This window comes from Lonchura striata, chromosome 5, assembly GCF_046129695.1.
Source record: "Lonchura striata isolate bLonStr1 chromosome 5, bLonStr1.mat, whole genome shotgun sequence".
NCBI classification, from domain to species: Eukaryota; Metazoa; Chordata; class Aves; order Passeriformes; family Estrildidae; genus Lonchura; species Lonchura striata.
In genome coordinates this window covers 58294182-58312992 of record NC_134607.1, presented here as the reverse complement: position 1 = coordinate 58312992, position 18811 = coordinate 58294182, and the positions used below count along the sequence as shown (strand labels likewise).

The window sequence follows — 18811 nt, the reverse complement described above, 5'->3', positions numbered from 1 at the left end:
CCAGAGCGCTGCTAGCCTGCACGGAGCTCTGCAGTACTGAAACTACCCGTTACACTTCCAATCAGCCTGCATTATTTTTAATAAAGATTTGCCTAAGCACTAAATTTATTTTGCCCTTGGGCAATAAAGTTACTGTAAATGCTTGTCTTAGCAAGGCTGGAAGAGTGGAATAGTGAGACTATCCTGTCTGTAATTCTGTGACTTGAATTCTGCAAATACCTTTGTTAATTCCTCTCTTGGCTTGCTGACCCTCAGACACATCATGTTCTAGGCTTTGGACGATTTTAGCATGTTTGTTCTAGGTTATTAGATCTGCCTCCTATTGGTTTTGGGGTTTTTTTTGTTTGTTTTGCTTTGTTCTTTTTAGTAGCAGGCTATCACATTAAGCAGAAGTTTAAAAGGGATGGTGATGGAGTGCTTCAGAGCAGAATAAGACAGTTTTGCTTGCTTAAGTATCCTTTATTTCTGCTCCTTGTGTGCTTTCTCTTGCATAATCTGTCTTGGTACAACAGTACAAATCCTTGGCAAAGCTGTAGTTCTAAACACAACTAGCTCAACAGTCAGCATCAGTAGAAGGGAACCAGGAGCCCTTCTAAACCTCACACAAATGAAAGGATTCTGAAGTATTTGTATCAAGTTCACCTCAGCAAGGATTGCTGGTATCAGCCATTTACAAAAATATACAAACATGATGTCTTCAATCTTTCATGAGCTCACTTCATCTGCTTGGGATGTGCTTATGAAAGGTATGAAGTTAGTGCTTCTGTGGAAACATTACAGGAAAATTTATTTTCCATTCTGCTGTTGCACCTAATGGAGTTTCCATGCTATTTTGCTTTGGCATCCTGCAATACAAAACAAATTTGATATTCCAACACAGGGGTTTAAACTTAACCAATCAGAGCAGAAATGCATTTGTTATACAATATGTATTTCACTAAAACTAGGTCCATAAAACCACCACTAATCCGGACTGCTGTTGGTGCCCCATGATGTTTTTCCAGGACTTGAGATGATACAGCATTCTCTTCTTCAGACACATACTAATTTATCTGAAAAATTACTTATTCTCTGTTTCCTTGGCCATGACTTAAAAGGGTTCATCTTCAATCTGGTGACTAGAGTGCAGTAGCTAAAAAGCATGGCACTTTTTATAATTAACAGCTAGATGTAGGGTACTTGTCGGCCACAACAGGCTGCTCTCTGCCCTGTGTTTTGTACTTCTCTAGGAAACCCAACCTCAGTGGTAACAGTCCATGCAAAGGAAGCTGAAAAAGAACAAATTACTGCACTGTAATAACCTTTAGGCAACCTGTGAGCAGTTTAGCTTTACAAGCAGAAACACTCCAGTTAGTTGCAAATATTTCACCAAGGGAATGACAATTCTATGTAGCTTTGCAGCATTTTTTATTTTTTTCTTAAAAAGTCAGTATTTAAAAATAATCAAGGTAAGAGTGTTCCCCTTGCCTACTGCCACAAGTTTTCTGCTCCCAGTGCATCTCTTAACAGAAGTCTCTTGTCTGGTTTCAAGAACAAGGGCTGTGCTGATCTTGGCTCCATCTGCTGCTACACAGTAGCTGCTGCCTGCCTCACACCCACCCGTGCTGCTCCATCACTTACTGACTCCAGCAGCCTGAACACAGGGAACCTTCTCAGTAGCCTAAACCGTTCAGAAACACAAGAGTTATGCACACCTGCTGGAGGCTCAAGCTTAGCAGGAATACTGCTACACAGAGAAAGCTGACAGGTGGGTTAAAAAAGCCCTGAGCAGGCAGTCAGGAAGACAAGAGGGGGACTTTTTTTTCTGTCCTCCTTTTAAACATAAAACAGGAAACAGTTGTACAGTCACTTTTCAAGAAGTAATAATACGAGAATGAATGTGTTGGAGTGGAATAATAGGAAAGCGGGGGGATAGGAGGCAGAAACACTAAGAATTAAGCCATTAATAAACAAAAATGTGGCATTTTGAAATGAAACATTGATATCAAAACTATCATCTCAACTGAAGCTAAACATTAATTTTCCCTAATTTGCACTTTCCTATTTCACACACACACACACTCATGGGCACTTAGACCAACAGTCTTTCAATAGCTTGCTGTACAGACTGGATCTGAGGCTTTAGCTGTGATCCCTCCTTGATGGTGATGGAGCAGGCGATGACAGGCCGGGAAACGCCGCATGCCCGGCCCAGGGCTTGCTTGGAGCGCACAAACACGTAGGGTACGTTCTTGTCCTCGCAGAGAAGAGGTAGGTGCAGGATGATCTCCAAGGGCTCCGCATCTGCTGCCATCACAATGAACTCTGCTATCCCTCTGTTCAGTGTTTTGGTGGCTGTAAAAGAAACTTGAGTCAGTCTAGGTCTTCTTGGAAAGCATATCTAATGTAAAACAACTTCAGGAGACGCTGAAAGTGGCATCAGTGGGAAGATCTAGTACACGGGACATGGGTTCTAAGAGATTACTGAATTTCTACCCTTACGAATTGTGGGTTTTTTACAAGTTTGACTAGGTGAAGTCCCAAGCAACTGTGGAGGAAGATTGTGAACAGGTTACACTAAAGTTACCTTCAAACCCAAATCTTTTATGGTTCCGAACTGGTTAGGCATCTGGTAACCCCAGTGCCACATCACTGAAGTATGCATGATTACAAACCAAGCACCAGGAAGAGTTTGGGACATCCACCAGAACTGCAGATAAATGTCAGTTTATCTGACAGTTACAGTTTAGTTCTGTCCCTGAATATTGGTAAAACAGGAGATAAAGGAGACACACACCTGCAATAGCCAGATCTATATAAAGTTAGCGGTTCACAGCTACAGAGGAAACACATTCTCTTACCCACAGCATCTCTAAATATCCTTGTGACTTGTAGCACACTTTTCAACATACAGGTCTCACCTTCATTGGCTCCCTTGCGTAGCTGCTTATAGTTGCAGGATTGCTGCACAAGATCCAGCAGCGTTTTGGTGAGCTGTGCATCAGCCAATGGGTAAGCTTTGGGATTCACTTCTGCCTCACTCTAAAGGAAACAGTAAAGAATATTACAATAGGAGCAAAGGAAGCTTTGGTCTGATCAACACTGCACAGGCATCATGTCCACCACATATACTGATTTCTGAAGTCGTATCTAATCTGCTCTGCTCATATAGAAGAAACACCATTGCATTTTACTTCTAAAAGAGTAAGGATTCTTCTTGTATCAAAGTAAAGGGGAAAAGTAAGAAAGACATCCTTTACACCAAAGTAAAGTGTGTCTCTACTCATAATCTACACCTTACAAACCTGCAGCAGTGCACTTATGGGGCAGTCTTCGGGCGTTTTATACCACAGACTACACAAAATCAAACACTTCAGCGCACCTTAACAGTGCAAATTAACAGACTAACAAAAATTTTGAACAAATCACCAGAAGAGCAGGTATCGGGGTTATTTCTGCAAACCACCGGTAGCTTCTAAACGGTAACATGGGCAGCGGGGTGGCACAGCAGGGAGGTCACAAGCGGTGTTAGGACTGGCGCTGGCAGAACCGCGACCTCTCCGGCTCCCAGCACGGCGCGGGGTGACCCCGGACACGGAGTCCCCCGTTACCGGCGTCCCCAGGCCCGCCAGCCCCCCGGGCCTCCCGCCCCGCAATCGGCCGCAGCCCCGCCCGCCCGCACGGCCTCCACGTGCTGCCCGCCGCGCGGCCTCCTCTCTCCCAGGCTGGCAGCAGCAGGCAGGAGGAAGAAGAGCAGGAAGAGGAGAAGGAAGAATAGGAGAAGAAGAAAGAGGAGGAGGTAGAGGAGGAGGAAGGAGACAGGGGCCCGACGCCACTCACCATGGCCGCGGCGGGGTGGCTGCGGCGGGCCCGAGCGCGCTGCGAGGGAAGAGGCGGGAGCGCGGCCGCGGCCGCCGGAAGGGAGGCGGTGCCGGGAGCGGCCCCGGGGCGGAGCCGCCGTCTCCGCGGCGGGCGGAGCCGCGCGGCGGCCCCGGCAGCGGCCGATGGCGGCGGGGGCGCCGGTGCCGGTGCCGTGCGGCGATCACGGGCCGCGCTGGGCGCTGCCGCTCCGCCCGCCGCTCTGCCTCGCCTGCGCCGTGGAGACCCTGGGCGACGGCAGCGCCTCGGTGGGCAGCGCCTGCCCCGCCGGCCCTCCCGTGTGCGGCTGGGCCGCCGAGCCCCCGCCGGCTGGGCTTGTGCTCTCCGGCGCTCGGTTTGGGTCCGGGGCCCGGCCGGTGTGACCCTTGGCCGGCCCTGTCGCCTCGGCACCCGGACCCTGGTGGTCCTTTCCCCTCAGGGGGGTGGGAGCAGCTTGGGGCTGGGGCCCAGGGCCTAACGGGGTGCTGTGTTTGATCCCTAGCTGGTGCGCAAGAAGCATGTCCTGTCTCGTCTCCAGGATGCCCTGGCCTGGCAGGCGCTGCCAGTCGTTCAGCTGCTGGCACCAGACGAAAGGGTGTGCATGCACTTGATAGGAACTCTCTTTGGTAAGAGCTTTGTTGAGGCCTGGTGCAACAGCAGGGAGGAGATGGTTACCTTTTGTTGAACACATGTGAAGCTTCCCCACATTTGAAGCCAAAAGAGCAAAAGAACATTGAGGTGCCTACCTCCATACTTCTACAATTCTGTTGTGTAATTACTCCCTGCTGAAAAACAGAAACTGCTTGTCACTGATTTAGAATAGGTTAATTAATTTTCTCATTCCCCAAATTGCAAGATTGGCACGTTTCTAAAGCTCCTGTGATTTAAGTATCTTGACTTATCTGTAAAGTTCTTCTGGAAATAGGGGATGCCTGGCATCTTACTCTTCCCTGAATGCTTTCCATTCTGGTCTCATGCCTCTGGAGTTAAATGAAGATTCATACAGAAATCAAAGTGTGAGCTTAAAAATGTGTTGAAGAATTTAATATCAAATGTGCAAACCACAAATCTATGTAGTTGGATTTTTTACACCATCACTTACATTTGTAGAAATCTTTGTTGCTGTACAACTAGCTGCTTTCTGGTTAGTCAGCCTCAGCACAATAGTGTTCAGCAGGATGTCAGAAAATGTCTTTCCACTAAATCTCTGTGATCTTGAACTTCCCTTATTGGTTTGTGTTTGCATAGCAGGGAAATGTCTTTGAGACATCTAAAGTCTTGATGGAAAAGAAATAATGGAATGGAAAGACGGAGAGTAGAAATAAGAGTGCCTTCAAAGTGCAAATATACCAGATTACTTCAATTCCACCATCTCATTTGCACATCACAGATAATTCTTGTTCTTTGGAGAAAAGTAACCTACAAGACCCTGTCCCTGCCTTGACACACTGAATTGCTCAAACAGTTGATTGCCCATAAATTGTGTTGGGCATGTTTTGGAAGCAGCTTTGTTAGAAACAGAACTTTATGCAGGTTTTTTTTTTTCTTTTAATTGCATATTTTTTCTTAATAGTATGTGCACACATAATCCTTCAGAGTAATGGAAAAAGTGGTGATTGTGGCCAATTGAACCCTATACTGTATGGTCCTATTACAAAATACCTCAGAAGATAGGGATACTGTGCTTGCATTTCAATGCTCTTGACGGCTTTAATAATTCTCTGAAAGGAGAATTCTCTTTATGTTTGGGTGGTTTGAGGACAGCTTTGGGCTTTACTGTGTGGGAGGATGGATTGTAGGAGAATAGAGATAGTGCTGAAGGCAGTCTCGCCCCTGAGAAGTTGCAGCTGTATTAATTACCAAAGAGTAGGAGCAGACCTGCCCTTAATAGGTCACAGCTTATAGGACCAGTGATGGTCCTATAAGGATGGGTATAAAAGAGTGGGTTAGCTGGTTGAGAGAGAGTTGGAGTCAGCTGGCTCTGCTGCTGTGAGGAGTAAGGGTGAAGTGGTTGTGCTAGGGACAGTAAGGGTTAGCATGTGCTGCTAGGGACAGAAAGGGTCAGGTGTTCACGTTAGGGACAGGAAGAAGTCAGCCAGCCTTGTGGAAGAAAGAGAAAAGGAGTCAGTGTTGGGAGGAGCTGCCCACGAGAACTCACAAAGTATAAAAGTCCTACAGTAAGATAATAAACTAATGGTAACACTCAGTTCTCATCCACTGTTGGTTGGTGCCAAGTGCCAACACTAGCAATTGGTGGCCTGTATGAGTATAGATCCTGACAGTACTGTGCTTGGTATAACTCTTAGAGCAGTTGGAATCCCAGCCTAATCTTGGGGCTACAAACAATGACATTTTCAACAGAGCTTGGATGAAGCAGGGATCATTTGGTGCAAGAGTGTAAGGGGGACCTCCCCAGAAGTTTGGCAGTGCTGTGGAGGAAGTATTAATAGTGAATTCAGGAAAATGCATTTGGAAGAAAGAGGATTAAGAGAGGTGGAGTGTTACTTATGAGGTGGTGTGTTTCAGATAAGCCTGAATTTCATGCAGCTAATATTGTAACATTCAATAATGCTGTATACAAATCTTTTTGAAAGAGTTACTGAGGGTTGGGCAGATGAGGATTGAAATAAGTAATTTCTTCACCTGTTATAACATTGCTTTAGCTGGTCAAAATTCTGAGACATCATGGAGCCTTCAGAGGGGAGGTAGTTTGATTGGATGTATTGAAACAAGTGATTCAGTGTGGCAGAAGTTGGGGGTCCAAACCATATGCCTGATGCTATAGGTTGGAAGGGGCTGGGAGGTGGAGTTTCTTGTCTGCTGGGGTGTATTAGAGTGAGACTGTGCTTTATTTTGATATATCCAGTTGTATGCTGTCATTGTAAAATTAACTGAAGTGATGCCTTCAGGTTCAATTTAATGTTGTAATCGTTTCTGGATGATTTAAACCTGGTGTTCCGGTTTGGTTTTAGGGTTTTCAGTACTGTGGAGGGAGGAGGCTGTTCATAGTAACTGGTAAGAATGGAGGACACAAATAACAAAACTCCCAGCTGGGCTTTGACTTTGTCATTCCGGGATGTTGTTTCAGATGTGTTATACTGGATACACACAGTGAGATGTGGTGGTGGCAGCAGCAGTTACATATTCCCTGACATAGGTGGAGCCATTGACTTCAACTATAAAGCACATAAAAAATTTGTGAGAGAACAGAGTGCCTCATGTCCCTGTGTCCTGCTTATGGAGGCACATTTTGCGATACTCCTGGAGAGTATCCACCCTTGTCTGACAAAGTCAGGCTGGTGTTATGTGAAGCAGGGAAAACACTACAATGCTGGAAAAAAAAAATCACCTCATTTTAGCAAGAAGGAATTACAGCACTGGTGATCTGAAGCAGGAGTGAGTTCCATGACATGTTGTGGTTTGTCTTGTAGGGATGTTGCATTCTGTGGAAGACAGCAGTGCCCTGAACCTACTAGTTGAAGGTGAGAAACAAATACCACATCTCTGTTACTGTCAGTTTGTGAAGGGGAGAATCTGTATTGTCTGATACCTGTTGTGGGATGATCAGCCTTGATACAGCTTCAGTGGGGAAGACTATCAATATCCATGCCAGAAAAAAAAAAAGAGTAGTCTGCTCCAATATTGGGGGGCAGGGGAGTGCATGCATTTTTAAATATTTAACATTTCTCTGACAGGACCTGCATGTGTTACGAGTTTAATATCAGAGGGGTGACAGTGCTTCAACTTCGGCATCTTTGTACCTGACCAAATAGTCAAAGCAAATGGAAGTCTATGGGATCTACTGCTTTCTGTACAGGCTGTAGATTCCTCTTTGTGAGCAGTCCCTCATTTGAAAACTGAAGGAAATATCTGCAGGGCTGACAAAGCAATCTCTGCAGTCCAGTTAACCCTGGGTACCTCTGCTGAGTCTAGAGATATCAGCAGTGCAGTGATGCATTTCATGACCAGCCATGAAAGAGCTATTACAAACTTCTTCCAGAGGGATTTTAGTTTCCAGACACTTGCTTGAAATGGGGTTGAAAAGTGGAGAAGTCTTTCTGTCATGTTACTGGTCTGTTGAGAGATGGATGCTCTCTAACAGAGCAATTTTAAATTAGTGTTGCCTTAGTCTTGAAAGTGTTTTAAGTTCCTGAGAGTTTGGGGCAAGAAAGGGCTATTAAACCATCTATAAATCACATCTCAGACATGCTTCTCCTGAGATGCATAGCTCTGTAGCTGAAGCAGGTCTAGTATTGCCTTGGATATACCAAGAAATAGTGAACACAAAAGTCTGATATTTCTTTTTAGAATGCTTTCCTAGGATACAAATCAAAAGTGTAGGTTGTCCAAATGAGTCATGCCATGACAGCAAGCTAAATTGAAGACAGCCTTACCAAATCCTATGTGGAAGTGTGTGCACAGTGTCTCAGTAAAGGGATTCTTGCCAAAATTTTATCATTTGAACACTCATGTCAGTTCTAAAAGTACTGGAAGAGGAGCTTTGCTTTGTGCAACTGGCCTACTGGTATATGTGTGGAGGCACAGGCAGCCTGGCAGCATCAGATAAGTCCCTTGTGATTTTGTTAGGGAAACCCCAGGTAATGCATTGCTGCTGCCTGGAAAACATAATTTCTTGCTGATTCCTCTTATTAGTACAGATCTGGCAGAGTTCTTACAGTATAACAGCACTTGCTTAGGGCTGAGGAGATGAACAGCACCACTCTGGTGACTGGCACTTTGCTTTCTGGTAAGGTGTATGAGACATCTGCACTGGGGGAGGAATGGCTGATAGACTTCACTTATCTTAGGGACAGTAGCAGCTGAAGGAGGAACTCTGAGTGTGAATCTAAGGATCCTCAGCAGTTTCAGTTCTGATCTCTTCTTTGGAAGGATGCATTTTTAAAGGCTAGTTTTCATACAGTAGGAAGCCTAGTCTATGCAATTGCCATAATTTTTTATGCTTTTAAGCTAGATTTTTTTCCCCTTTTGTTCCTGATTCCTTATGTTTACTTCTGTCCTGAGGCTCAGTTTGTTGCTTGCAGCTCATTTCCATGCATGGTTTGTAGTGCAGCTGAAGCAGGATTGCTGGAATGATGCCTCAGAGAGCTTGAGCTGGGCTATCAGAAGTAATAGTGCTGGGAATGCTGCTGTAACTGCTCTCTCAGCATGTCTGTGTTCATTTCATTTCTAAGCTCTTTGCTCACTGGTCTGCTAAAGCCCCATGGAAGATGGATTGTGAGTTCTCTTTTGTGTGTGTTACTGATCCTGTTTTTTCTGCCTAGTTCTGGTGAGGCTTGTTGTGGAGCTGAAGTCAGAACAGTACTTATACTGCATTTTGGATGAAAGTCAGAAGGAGGTCAGTGAAGATGAGTTCTCTTTCCCTTCCTTCCAGTCTTTCAGAGGTTGAGGTATGAGTGGCCCTGCAAGACTGGAATGTAGCAGTGGGATCACAGAATCATAGAACGGTTTGGATCGGAAGGAACCTTAAAAATCATCTCATTCCAACCCTCCTGGCATGGGAAGGGACACCTGCCACTAGACCAGGTTGCTCAAAGCCCCATCCAACCTAACCTTGGACGTCCTAATGCCAGTTCCCCAGCTGTGATGTTGGCAGTGTTAGTTTCTACCATGGAGTTTTTATATTGTTCTCATGATATCTTGCAGCCATAGGGCTTCATTATACACTTATGAAACTGTGTGGTTTCCTCAAATACTTTTTTTCCTACCTTACTCTTCAGTTATATGAGGAGCTTTCCTAGCCTGTGCTGTGGGCTCTACTCTCTTTGTTCCTAAGTTTATGATGGGCCCAAGGGGTACTAAAAAAGGGAAGTAGCAAAGGTGGTGAGAAATTAAACTGCTCATGTAAGAAGTGGAGGGGGGAAAGAGGAAAAGAAATAACAAGCAATTCCTTGAATTCATTTAAAGACATTTTGGAGACTTAGTGTGGTATTTGGGGTTTTCCTGTGGTTTATCCCAAGTGGTGAAGAGGCCCATCTTTGGAAAAGATCCTATTCTGGAAGATTATGCATCACTGAGAACTTGCTGGTTTGGGTGCATTTCTGCCTATGAACTGTGTCCTCATCAGTGAAACATTATCCTTTGTCTCCTCTACAGCTGTGCAAAGCAACTACCATGAGAAGCAGCCTGCCCACATTTTCTCTCTTGGGCAAGCTGGCAGATGCCATCCCAGGCTTTGCTGAAATGCTGGTGGTAAAGCACAGTGAGTAGTATGTCATGTCCCACTCTAGTATGTTATGTCCCACTGTCACCCACTGAAGGGTGGTATCCACAGCTCTAATACACATGTGTGCATGCACTCCCCTGTCCCCCGGACAAGTTCATAAAGGTCACACAAGAAGCCTGTCCAGAAGTCAGAGTGGCATTCAGACCTCCTGGGATACAGGTCAGAACCTTCATAGCAACTTGTTATCACGCATTTAGCCAGACAAAAGCAGCCTCTGTGAACTGGGGTGTGGTTCTGCCTCACAGGCAACATATGTTTAGGTTTTTTTATCTTGATCCAGTGCTTGGGGGTCTGGTGAGCAAGCTGAACTGTTTGTGGAGGGAGCTGGGATGATGGATCTTCATGTGGTAAACAGTGAGCTTTGCTAGCTGTGTATTACTGTATCTCTGCTCAGAGAGACAGATGGTGCTGAGTGCATCACCTGATTGTGGTATTCATTAACCTGCATACACCAGTCTGTCCAGCAGGCTTTTGCAAGTTTTCAAGGGAAATAGGTTGGTGCTTTTAAAATGTCAGTGAATGTTTGCTGTTCCTGTTCCTCATGCTAGATAATTTAGTGGATCATCTGCTGATGGGCTTGACATACCCAAATGAACGTATAAAGGCTGCTGTCTGCTACTTGTATGGCAAGCTGTACTCGTGTGCTGTTGGCACAGAACGGCTCTCAGGACACTTTGAAGAAAGGCTGTGTGGTGTCTTCTTGAATACTCTGGGGTGTGCACAGACAAAGGAGCTGCAGATTAATTGTTTGGGTAAGACATTGCTAAGAGAAACTGCAAGGTGCAAGGGAAGGCTTAGAATGAGGAAGAAATCCTTGGCTAATTTAGATGATGTAATGTTGGTTGTTCTGTAGAGGATCTTTATGCTGCTTGTCCAAAGCTGTCAGTACTTTCTGTTGCTCCAATGAAGTGGTCCAGACCTGCTGCTGAGCACCCCCAGATCCTGTTGTTCCCTGATGCCTTACGTTTTCCCAGCACTAACTAATCTTCAGTCTCTTCCAAGCTTGTGCTATGGCCCGATCATGTCTCAAAATGTCTGAATGCAAATACTGTGCATGGGCAGGTGGGATAGAGTCTAAAAAATACAGTCTTTAGATATGAGGCATCGTGTTAATTAGATATAGAGCTAATGTGGAAGTGGCACTTTCTTGCAGTTATCCTTCCAACTGCATATTTCAGCTGTTGCTGGGGAGCACAATTTCAGCCTTTCTGACATAACTTGTTTGTAAACCACCCAGGGAATTAATTTTTCTAGAAGGAGGCAAGCAGGAACTGAATTGCTCCTCAGCTTATCTATTCAGCTACTAGACATAGATTATTGTTCCTGTGAAAGTAGAATCCTGTAGCTCAGACGATACCCCTGTGAATTTGTACTGATGTGTACTGATGATTTTTATCATTACCTGTAGCAGTGATCTATACTGTTATACTGAGGGAGTTTTTTGAAGTGTGGGTATCCTTTAGCTGAACACAGCTGTTTCTGTAAGAGCCTGTGAAAATAGAAGGGGAAGATAAATGCCTGTTCTCTATGAGGTGTTCTAGAGAAAATGCCATTGTGGGTAACTGACTGCTTGGAGAAGGATGCAGGTCAAGAGCTCTCCCAAGAAACAGTTGAAGATGGGGTTACTAGCAGAAGATAATGCAGGTAGGGAGCTCCTGAGATGCACCCATATACATTCTCTGTGACTGAGAAGGAACAGAGAGCAGATCAGACCAGCAAAAGTATCAGCAACAAGGGATTGCAAGACATGGGGTTCGTGGCAATATGTGGGGACAGAGTGAGAAAAACTTCCCTAAATTGGAGGTGAGGCCCTCCAGCAGAGGGGAGGAAGCTGGCAACAAATCTTAGTCTGGAAATACTTGTATGTTAATATAATGCTCACTGTGCTGCTCAGTATGGTGCTCATTCTTGCTCTTCCCTTGGCAGGTTTGCTAAAGGAGCTGTTGAAATCCGACCATTTTGTATCTATTTTTATGAATAATTTAAAGACAGAGGAGGAGTCTGAGAACACTGACTTCTTAGAAGGCGAAAATCCACTGCCACTTGTTCTCAAAAAGGTGATTGCTGAAGTAGTAGTGAATTGTTAGTACACATCAATAATTTGCTGTCCTGTAATGAACTTTTATCTAAGGCACTGTATATATATAAAAAGCAGAGTGTTCTGTTACCAACACCAGCAATAGAAGCTGCACTGGGAAATGGGGACGCCTCTGTGGATCACCTTTTTGTTCATTCCTGTATCCTGGAATAGGGAAAATTTTACTCCTGGCCTTACTTACACTTGAGGTCTGATACAGCACATAAAGCACCAGCATGACTAATCCTGTGGGCAGAACTATTCTTACTCATGATCTACTCTGTTGTAGTTCTGATGTGCTTTTTTGAATCTCTTTGGTTCAGTGTTTTATCTTACCTTAGCAGGTTTAATAAATGCTGAAGGAGAAAACTTAATTTATGTTTTAAATTGTAAAACGTCGAACAAACTGTTTCCTCCTCACAGCTGCACAGCTGACTTCCTTTCTCCGTTTGACTTTTGCTTCCCAACAGCTCTTGTTGACCAGAGATGAAATGTTACAGGCAGCGAGTTCTCACTGTATGGCTGCAGTGCTGGTTCACTCTCCTAGCAGATATGCTCCTGCTTTTATCCATGCTGATGTCCCAGGTGAACAAATGCAGTAGCATCTTATTTTTCATTCCCCAGTATCAAAGCTGCCTCTGGCTGTTTGGTTTAGGAATGAGGCTGGTTCCATGAAATCCACTGGTGGCATAATGTGGTGGCCATTTTATACCAGGTGATTTTAGGAGTAGAAGGGGAGAGTGTTTTCAACTGAAAGTTTAGAAGCAGGTGTCACCAGCCAGAATGGAGTTTCCACAGAGATAATTTGGCCAAGTACTTGAGGTTAAGATCCTTCTTGCAGGCCCTTAGATACAAGTTGAAACAAACTGGGTTCCATCTCATTCCACTAAATATTGTATGTTTGCTCAGAACCCTAGACTCAGGTCTAGGATTTAGCTTTAGAATGGGAGATGGTTTATTGATTCTCTGTAATCCCAAAAGACAGAAATACTTTCCTGATAAAAGTTCTTTGGGAGATGTAAAAGTTATGAGGAAAAAAAGGCCACTGCATCTGTGGTAAAGCTTGCTTTGTGGCTTTTTATTTGTGCCAAAGGCTAGATCCACAGTTCAGCTCCTTCCTACTGAATTTGTGCTGGGAAATGCTGGCCCATGGGTATCTGCTCTCCAGTCACCTCTTTTTGAAGACTAGCATACCCTTGAGCATCTACTGTGTTCTCCATTCCTGCCATTTCATAGTACAGCCATTCTCCCTGTAGCTGTTGCTATGTTTCCTCCTCCTTCCTCTGCTCTGTTCTAGGAGCAGCTGTGCCATGCTGAGCAGCCTGCCTCTTACTGGGTAACCTTGTTTGTGTGTGTGTTTTCAGAGTTCCTCTTTGAGTGTCTCTTGTGCAAAAGTGAAGTCCTCATCTGGTCAGTGTACTGCTGCCTGCTCCTCCTGACTGAAGAGCGTCTTTTCTTCTCCAAGTGTCATACGGTCTATGGTGAGTCATCAACCTTTCTGGCAGAGTGACTGCAGTAATTCTTGTGCCTCTAGCTGTATTCCAGCACTTTACACACAATCACAATTTCCAGTCAGGATGGATAAAGGACCTAAAATAAGTACCTATCTGATATGTTTGTGATGTCCAACATAGCTTGAATTTATAGTGTCATTATCCTAATGAGTTTCTGATGAACACTAATTCATTATAATAACCAGTTATCATGATAGACTTAATAGTAACTCAGAGAGTGTCATTCTGTGGGTATGTCAAGAGTAGATTTAGGAAGAATGGTTAAATTCTTTGTGTTCTTTGGGACTTATCTCCAGCAGTGAAGGTTGAGGCATGTTACGAGGGAGTTGAGTGAACATTCAACAGTTGTTTCTGTCAGTAGCTCAGAAGAACAATTGTTCAAATCTTTCTTCCTTTTAAAAATTAATTTTGCTTCCATTCTGCAATCTGGAGCATTAAAAGCCTCTCTGTGACTTCTCTTGAATGTGTACAGGCATTGAATCTCTGGTGAGGAGTCTCCAAGGTGTTCTGCTGCTGAACAATGTGGAGTTGCACAAACAAGGACTCCTGCTCTTCACTGAAATACTGAAACGGTAAGGGAGTACCCTGTCAGGCTTGCAGGCAGAGTTTGGTACCCCAAAATGGAGACTGTGGAACTTGTGCTTTTAAGATTTTCTTCCAAGATCAGATATCTACACACAAGAGTTTTTGTGTTTAAAAGATAGTGCTGAACAATCTCATATGCTTTATTCTTGCAAAGAAGGGTCTGATGGTTGTTTCTGAACCTCCCAGCTTGTCCTGTTTGTGCTTACATCCACCACTAAACCTTCCTCTTCTTGCTTCCTTGCCAGTCAGGGAGGTGAAATCTCTTTTCAGCTGTAGACAGAGCAGGAGAGAAGGCCAGGAAGGTCCAGGCATATGTGAGCAGGCCAGCTCCTGCTAAGTGTGCCTCTATGACAAAACAAAGCATGCAAATTCCATGGCCTCTGGTCTTCTATCTCATCTGAGCTAAATTCAAACTGCAAAAACAAATTCTAGGCTGAAATATTAATGTCTTCTGTCACTTTTTTCCTCTTGTTTTCTGCTAAGAAATAATATACACTGGCTTGTTTTTCTTCTGTGCTTCCTGCTCTTGCCTCTATGATCTTGTTCCTGTCCTGTCATGCTAGTGACAGAGTCTCGTTCTTGCCACTTAGATCCCCCAAGAGAGCCCTTGAGCAGAATTTTGGAAACGTCACAGTCAATTTTGTAGCAAGTGGAAGGGTAAAAAGGAGAAGAAAAAGTAATAATGCTAGAACAGTGTGGTGATGCCAGTGTGGGATCTGTCAAAAAGAGAAACCAGGATGTGAGGAATACTAATTATAGCGTTTATGCTTGTAAATCAAAGGGAACACTCTGTGCAGTTGTTCTAATTTTCTCGCACACCCATTCTGTTTCTCTGAGCTTTGTTTTAGAAATCACGTTTTGTTTAAAATTATCTCATAGTGGAGAAAGGGATCTTGTGCTGGAACCTCTCATCTTGGTTTTAGCTTGCAGCTGGATTCTCTTGTCTAAGTGAGCCACACATTCTGGTGAGGTCCATTGCAGGACATACTGCTCCCCTTAGTATGTCAGGAATGTTGGGTAGCTCTCCCTGGAGTGACCCTTGTCTCTGCCAGCATAATCAAAGTGTCAGGTGCAGACTGGGGCCCCAAGATGAGAGGTTGCAGGAAGCTGCAAGAGTGCTGCCCTTCACTGTCATTGCAGGCTCCCAGCTGGGTAATAATTAGCATTGACTCTGTGATTCACCGAAGGCTGATCAATCACTTTAGTATACTATACTTATTAAGAAACCCTTTGCTTTTATTGACAGTTACAATACAGGTCGACCTAATTGGTCCTCAAGTCCAAACACCATCGCCATTGGCCAATTAAGAAATCACCCTTTGGTAGACAAATCTCCATAACACATTCCACTTGTTCACAGCAACAGGTGCAGCAAGTGAATATAAGAATTGTTTCTTATTCTTTTCTCTGATCTTCTCATGGCCTTTCCCAGAAAGGCCTGGGAAAGTTGTCAGAGGCTCTGTGTGGCCAGAGAGCTGCTGCCACACTTCACATTTCCCCCCCAGTCCCTGAAGATATCACAGTGCACCATCTTGAAAGTGGGTTTGTGCATCTTGAATGAGTCAGCAATACTCCTCCATCCCTTCTTCCCTGTATGAGTCAGTGAAGACTTTTTTCTTCCTGATGTGTTTTATTTCAGAAGGTCAGAGATTAAAGAAAGGAAATACAGAGGATTCATAGAATCATCCAGTGTGAGTAGAAGCAACTTGGAAGTTCAGTGTATCACTTGTGGCTTGGCTCCAGGTGCCTGAGTTCCACAAGTCCTTTTTCTTGCCATGCCCACCTCACAGCTTTTTCTCACAGCAGAATGTGAGGTGGCTGCAAAGCTGGGTTCCATCCCACTGAGTGACTAAAAAGAGTGGTTCTTCCTCTGTTCCCTTTTAGCCATGTAACTGGGCTAGTAGTGTAATTTCTACTGAGGTAGAAATTGCTTTCCCATTTGTGCTTGAGAGCATGTGCTCCTGGTTTTCTTTAGTCAGGCATGACTATGAAAATTGAATAATAGGGAATAGTTTTGGCTCCCAAATCTGGCTCCTGTCATGCTGTGCTGCTTTTCTTGCTTCACTTTGGAGGGACCCTCTGACAGGCTGTTTGTGCCTCTTGTCTGCGTGTAGCTGCCTGTCTTCCCCCTGCCCTCCCAACTATACCTGACTTGCCAGGAGCCAAACAAGCACACTCTACCATTTACACAGCTCTGTCCAATAATGGGATTAATGGCCTGTTGTCCCTCCATGCTCTCATGCTGAGGTGTTGGGCCACAGATGACCAAAATGCTCACTGTTGAGAAGGATTGTCAAAACAGTTGGACTATGTTTATTGTCCTGATTACTTTTCAAGTTTGTGAAGGTTCCTGTCCTGGCAGCATCTGGAATTAGGAGTGCCATGAGAGAAGCTATTCTCATGGCAATATCCTTATTCTAGGGTGGTGATGTTTGGTTGTATACTTGAAAATATAAGTTGCTAGATGAACTCACAAATGCCAGAGCTGATGGCCTGTACACAGAGTCCTAGGCACAGAGATCCCTATATTTTACAAAGCTTGTTTTTCTTGTGCTTTTCATGGCAGTGTTCTGGAGTAGTCACACAATTATTCAGACTGTGGATGTTTTATCATGGTAGTGCTTTATATTGGATGAAATTTCCTCTTTATAGCAAACCCTCTACCTGCTCAAGTGTGAGAGTACCTCCTGGAGAGCAGCTGGCTCTCAATACTGAAAAACATGGCTGCAATCTCTGGCTTAGCTGTCCATTTGCTGAAATGAGGAAAGGGCACTACAGTTACCTAACTCTGACAACATTCTCCTTGCTTACTTTGTTTCATCTTCACAGGCAACCAGTGGAAATCAAATTATTTACAAACCGAGGTGTATGTATAGAAGCCATTGATGTTTTGATGGAGACGGTGAACTGCCCAGTGCTGGAGGTGGTAGTGGAGGCTGTGAAAGCTGTGGCTGCTTTCCTGAGGTAGGCAGGAGTGTATTTGCAGACTTTTCTTCAGAGAGATCTGTTGATAGCATCTTGGGCTTTGCAGTTCCCCTGTGGCTGTGTGGGTGAATGTGCTCTGCAGTGGGACTTGTGGCTGAGGCAGGCGTGGGTACAGCAGAGCCAGCTTCCCACCCATCTCAGGAAAGCTGCCAGAGCAATGAAGCTGTGGCAGGCAGCAAGTCATTGCAGCAAGGACCTAGTGTTCCAGGCAGGCTTGTACAGCAGTTGCTATAGCTTTGTCACTCTGTGCCCCATCCAGATTGACAAGAATCATAAACACAAGACTCTGGACAGTCATGGGCTTCCTGACTGTAATGGGAGCAGATAGAGCACTGAGGGTGTATTTGGGCTTATGTATGGGTGAAGGCGCTATTCAGGTATTGTGACCTTACTATGCTCTGCTGGAGAGAAGTGGCAGTGGCATATTTCCATCAGAATAGCAGTTATTTCTGATGGTGTTGTCCTCCTAGTGGAATGTCTCCTGTAGGGACTGTGCATCTTGTCTTTGTCTTCACTTGTTAAGGAAGGACCATCTGAGCTCCCCTCCAGTCCCATATGAAGAACTGCAGAAGCTTCTGGAGGCAGTGCTGAAGCGATATGCTGACCTTTCCCCACCACAGAGTAGTAAGAGGCATGCAGTAAGTCAAAAGTTGTTGCTTATTGGTAGGAACGAGCAGTACAGGGGTGATCTTCCTAGGCCACTATGTGGATGTTTTATACATATTTCATCCCCTTGTTACGTTCCAGTTGCTGTTTGGTTCTCTGCTATTTCTTTTGATCCTCTTGCCTTGAGATGGTACCAGACTTTGAAGTAGATGAAGATGGATGCTGGTGAATGATATCTTTCTAAATCAGTGAAGTTTTGTGGGGCACTACTTGAGCATGTTACTCTCTTTGTGTCCAGTACTCCAAAGTTATTTGAACTTCCCTTTCTTCCTACCCCCACCTTTTAGGCTGCATTGGTTAATCTATTTTTTCAGCAATGAACATATCTTGTTCTACATTCAGATCAAGAGTGCAAGGGAGTTGTTAGCCACTATTTGAACTAGAATTCCTTTCCTGTTCCTGGCATCTGTAGTTAGTGTGGTGTGCTGCTGGGACCTCTGCACTGCTGGGAAGATCCCCAGGTGCAGATGGCTAATGAAAAGACAAGGGCTGTGCCTTCTTGCTCTAGTCTTAGAGCCATGTAGGTTTGGATTGCATGCCAGTAGTGAGAAGAACACCTCAATGCTCAAAGGAGTAGCAGAACTCCAAATTCATGATGAACTAATTTTAGATCCAAGTTCTGTGCTACCAGATATTAGCCTTCTCTGCCTGAAGAAGGCAGAAGTGCTTTCTGTCCCATAGGCAGATGTTGGCCAGTCAGTTTGTACACATACAGAGCTAGAGCTAGATGTCCCTTTCAGAATTAGGAGCTTCACAGGAAGGAAGTTAGATAGGATATGCAGGTTGTGTTTAAAGGGAGAAAAGGGGAAATGATGCCACCTCTGACAAGGTATCTCAGCATGAAATGGAGAAGAGTTGTGAACTGCCAGACACCAATGTGTAGCTGTGCTCTCCTCTGCTATT

The 18811-nt window shown here is 44.6% G+C and overlaps 2 protein-coding genes across 2 annotated transcripts in view; one reads left to right on the top strand and one right to left on the bottom strand.

Moving 5' to 3' along the window:
* Window positions 1-438: 438 nt before the first annotated feature.
* Window positions 439-3908, bottom strand: SNU13 (small nuclear ribonucleoprotein 13). The gene is made up of 3 exons (XM_021552771.2): window positions 3820-3908; window positions 2901-3021; window positions 439-2334 (listed from the first exon to the last, which is right to left on the bottom strand). The coding sequence occupies exons 1-3, from the start codon at window positions 3820-3822 to the stop codon at window positions 2072-2074; spliced, it is 387 nt and encodes a 128-aa protein (XP_021408446.1). The 5' UTR covers window positions 3823-3908; the 3' UTR covers window positions 439-2071.
* Window positions 3909-3983: 75 nt separating this feature from the next.
* MEI1 (meiotic double-stranded break formation protein 1) overlaps window positions 3984-18811 on the top strand; it is a 38547-nt gene continuing 23719 nt past the window's right edge. The window contains exons 1-12 of the mRNA XM_077783622.1: window positions 3984-4106; window positions 4340-4463; window positions 7269-7319; window positions 9120-9193; window positions 9952-10057; window positions 10630-10833; window positions 12008-12138; window positions 12629-12743; window positions 13523-13639; window positions 14145-14244; window positions 17087-17221; window positions 17766-17880. Of these exons, the coding sequence (XP_077639748.1) occupies window positions 3984-4106; window positions 4340-4463; window positions 7269-7319; window positions 9120-9193; window positions 9952-10057; window positions 10630-10833; window positions 12008-12138; window positions 12629-12743; window positions 13523-13639; window positions 14145-14244; window positions 17087-17221; window positions 17766-17880 (1395 nt within the window). The remainder of the gene's footprint in view (window positions 4107-4339; window positions 4464-7268; window positions 7320-9119; window positions 9194-9951; window positions 10058-10629; window positions 10834-12007; window positions 12139-12628; window positions 12744-13522; window positions 13640-14144; window positions 14245-17086; window positions 17222-17765; window positions 17881-18811) is intronic.